Raw genomic sequence first — 4350 nt, 5'->3', positions numbered from 1 at the left:
GAATTACTCCAGCATCCCCTTAAGTCATTTCGCGGATAGTTGACAGAACTAATGTTATAAATTATTTTTCGCAATGAATTTCTTTAATTAGTATTTGCCAGCCATGGCTCGTCATGCAATTTTCTACATTGGTTAGTCAACTACTGGCGTTAAATAATTCTTTACGTTAAAATAAATGTTTATATATTTTGTCAGACACGCGTGTCTACAAATTATATTAAAAAATCTGTTAGATACAGGGGGTTATACATATGGATTGATTTTCCAATTGTTTTTCGTGTTATACACTAAAAATTATAAATTGAATATTTATTATAATCACAGAACATAAATTATCTAAAAGTCGTCTATAAAATAGGCTTTTTATTTAATTTTTATTTCTCTTGTTTTAAATGTATCCGAGTCAACAAATAATGTTTTTAAAAATATTTGAAAACCATTTTTATAAACATTAAAAATAATAGAATAAGTTTCTTTTTTAAATATGTATTTTAACGTTTGAAGAAACATAAATATTTATTTTAACGCTACAATACACGTTTCTTTAATTAAAAAAAGGAAACAACCCATTATTTTTAAGGTTTTTAAAATGTTTTTAAAAATGTTTTTCAAATATTTTTTAAAATATTTTTTAAATCATTGCTGATTGGAATATTTAGGGTATAAATTAAGCTTAACTTTATCTCTCCCAAATTTCATCCATGCAAGTAGAGGAAAGTTTTGCGAAGTCCAAAGTACGAGCTTAACTAAGCAGTAACCATATATTTTCATTATTACTCGAACGTAAGGTACAACTGAAAAAGGTAAAGAACAAGTTAAAGGGCTGTATTGCAATAAATTATCATAAAAATCTGTACAATACTTACGACACAAATAAAATATGCATTCATAATGTTTTCTATTTAACCAACTATACCATCCAAGCTTTTTATCTGAAACATAAATTATTTTCGATAAAAATTCAAATAAAAAAATATGTTATCAATGTTGATGAAAGTAACTAAATTAAAGACATATAATTTCATTCTAGATAACTGTCGTACAGCAAGATTTATAAAACTAACTTGAAATTATATAAAAATTATATGTATATATAATATATATGTGTATATGTATATACGTACAGTAATAATTTTAATAATCTGTTCTTACGAAAGAAACATATCTTAATTTGAACACTTAGACCGGTATTCATAGTCAAATCTTATATTCAAGACCTTCTTGAATTTATCTTAAGATGCTGTGTGGAACATTTCATTGGCTATGAAGTATCTAAAGATGATCTTAAGACGGTCTTGAATATAAGATCTGACTATCAATACCGGCCTTAATCTCCAACTTTGTAAATAAAAGTAACAATGCTTACTTTAATCGATAATATAGATATTAGAATTAAATATTAAGAACAATAAAGAGATGTGAATTATAAAGAAATAATAATTTGGAAGTATACATATACATCGAAGCAAAAATATAGGACCGGTATTCATAGTCAGATCGTCTTGAATTTAACAAACAGTGATCTACAAGAATGTGTAAGTCAAAATGCTGCATGTTTCAAAATGGGAATGAGCTAGCCATTAGCTTAATCTAGTGCGGTGTTTGAGGGTTAAAACAAAAATTGAATACTTACATTCTAGATCATGCAATTCATACGTGTATGATATAATAGCATCTTTATCAATTATGGGACTAACATACCAAACGCCATCTATAGAATATGTTGTTATGTCATGAAATTCACGTGGAGCATCGCGTAAATAAGTTCTATACAGATCTTTCACCTTTTCACATAATTCAATAGTTTCTTTTGCGTTTTTGCGACACAAATTAAATCTGTAGAAGAAGAAAAATCATTAATAAGTTAGCTCTCTAACATACCTATTCTGCTATTAATTTTTAGTGTTACTTTTTAATTTTATTAAGTATTATTTATCCGCGACTTCAATATTTTCGTGAAATTTGGTTTTAGTATTTCCAAGGTTTTAGTAATTTAATAAAAATTAATAAAAAAAAGAGAGATTATATGATGAAATATATTAGGCTCGGATACTAAATTTGTTTAATAAAAGTCTTTTTTCTACATTATCGTATACATTACCTATCAGGGATTCCTAACATGTAGCCATTTACACGCCAGAAATGATTAAGCGCTTCATCTTCTTCCAATGTATTGCACACTCCAAAATGCTCGGAAAAAAGAAAGAAGTATCCAAGAAAAGCAAATTGTGTAAGTACCATATCTCTTTGAGTAATTTCCCCAATGCCAGCAATCTTTGCTTTCTTGCTGCCCATTTTGTGATACCAACGAATTACATTCATCGACTTGTACCATCTAACAGATATTGAGGGTTGTGCAATTACATTGAGTTGATCTATATGTTCATGTGGAGTTTTTAAGAAACTTGGAATGTATTTTATTAATAAATCTTTAATTCATTAAATTAATTAATTTTTAATAATTGCATTGTTTAAACACTCGGAAAATTCTAAATATAGAATGAAACAAGGGCTCAAACGATTAATAAATCAACCTATAAAAAAGGCGGCTCAGAACTACAACAGGACGTTGTGTTGTGTCGTTATTATTTATTTAAATAATATTTTATTCAGTACTTTTGAAATACTTGAGAGATATAAAAATTCATTAAATATCAAAATATTGCAAATACATTTACAAAAAGGAAGCAATGTTTTATACTTTTTACATGCTTGGATATATTTTTGTGATTTTTTATGTTACTAGACGATGCTATGCTTAATACGCCATGTCATGCTACACTTACATATAATGAAAGGCTCGTGTTATATGATTTGTTACATGATTAATCTATCAAGTCTTAAATCTTAAACATGCTATGCATAATTCGTGTTATGAGTAGAAATACGATTGCATTTCAAGAACAAATAATTTATGACTTTGTTTGTATCATGAACAATGAAAGATTTAAGACATCAGATTTTAAGAAACTCACTTAGAGTTTATATCAGTTGAATCGCACGTATATAAGTTGTGTAAATGCAAAGCAGTTTCAATATATCTTTTTAAAGCCATATGAGTCGAACTACTTCGTTTTGTGTGCTCGAGTATCTGTTAACAGAATAAAAAATTCTATTAAATAAATAATACTTTGTTATACTTATTATAACAAATCTTGTTTTCGTGCTGAGATTACGATTCCATTGAAATATGTGAAAATAAAGAATCTTGTAACTGTGCTCTCGCTCTGAGCCCCTTATTTTTTTATAATTAAATTATGTATATATTAAAAATATTATAAATTTTAATACCTTTCGTATTGTCGCCACTGAAAATACTACAATAATTCCGATTGTGGTTGCCGCTAATACTGATGATATATTTCGTAAATAATATTTTTGAGCTCTGAAATTAAATGTTAAATTTTAAAATACATATAAATATAAAATAGGTAATGCTAAAAAGATTATTTTATTATTAAAAAATATCTGTCTTATTGATTTAAAATGTCTACACTTATGTCTATTCACACTACGCATCCTCATTTATTCATCCACACTTTATTATATAAATCTATCTTATTCCCTTATCCTCTTATTCTATTTGTTCGCATCTCACCGTCCTGTTTGTAATCTATATCCCTTTCTGTCTTTATTCACTTTCCTGCTATAACTGTTTTACATCTCTTTCCTCTTTTCCTCTGCTTTTTTAAGTACTTTTTTCCATAATTTCTAGAGCACCTTACCCTTTTCTCTATCTGGTTCGTCATTCTATACTTTATTTAGTGTTACTCTCTTATTCTTCCATAAATCTCTAAAGTACTCTAAACCATTCCTTTGTTACCTTTTCCGCAGAAGACGCGTAGCCGATTCGTTCTTTATGTTTAATAAAAATATATCTATCTTGCATACTTCAAGAATCAATGCAATAATTGTTATCTTGTGCTGAAATTTTAAATCAATAAGTAGACACTTACTCTTTGTACAAATTTTGATTGTACCACTTCGGAAGGCTGTCAGGTGTTACATCCGGTGCTTCCGGATCGATCACACTGTTATCCTCCATGAGTAATTGAAAGTGTTCGTGAACCGTTTGCGTTTGCTCTACGAAACGTTAATATATTTACACACAGAATAATAGATATGATCAGATAATTTAAAAACTCATATAATAAACAATTTGATCTTTTTATACGCATTAATATATTTGCAACATGCATTTAATGTTGCACTTTTTTTAAAATAATGGCGAGGGGTAAACCGCTGAGGGCATTGTGGTGTACAATTTTTGTTTGAAACGTTTTTCCGTATCTTTCATATTTTTAGAGATATTTGCATGGATCATTTATAAAAGGAAGACACCCTGTATAA

General features: G+C 27.9%; 1 protein-coding gene across 2 annotated transcripts; it reads right to left on the bottom strand.

Moving 5' to 3' along the window:
* Positions 1 to 173: 173 nt before the first annotated feature.
* On the bottom strand, positions 174 to 4113 carry LOC105565937. 2 transcript variants are annotated; one of them, XM_012019547.1, is made up of 8 exons: positions 3957 to 4113; positions 3292 to 3385; positions 2976 to 3091; positions 2102 to 2335; positions 1634 to 1836; positions 867 to 932; positions 625 to 794; positions 174 to 425 (listed from the first exon to the last, which is right to left on the bottom strand). In XM_012019547.1, exons 1-7 carry the CDS (start codon positions 4043 to 4045, stop codon positions 637 to 639), a joined length of 960 nt encoding a protein of 319 aa, XP_011874937.1. In that variant the 5' UTR covers positions 4046 to 4113; the 3' UTR covers positions 174 to 425; positions 625 to 636. The 2 variants fall into 2 exon arrangements, with proteins under 2 accessions (XP_011874937.1, XP_011874938.1); XM_012019548.1 differs by having other exon boundaries at positions 174 to 429; positions 629 to 794.
* Positions 4114 to 4350: the final 237 nt, after the last annotated feature.

This window comes from Vollenhovia emeryi, unplaced genomic scaffold (genome assembly GCF_000949405.1).
Source record: "Vollenhovia emeryi isolate VEMERY1.0 unplaced genomic scaffold, V.emery_V1.0 DF939148.1, whole genome shotgun sequence".
Lineage (NCBI taxonomy): Eukaryota > Metazoa > Arthropoda > Insecta > Hymenoptera > Formicidae > Vollenhovia > Vollenhovia emeryi.
Note: the sequence above shows the minus strand (reverse complement) of the source record. Positions and strands in the feature narration are given on the sequence as shown.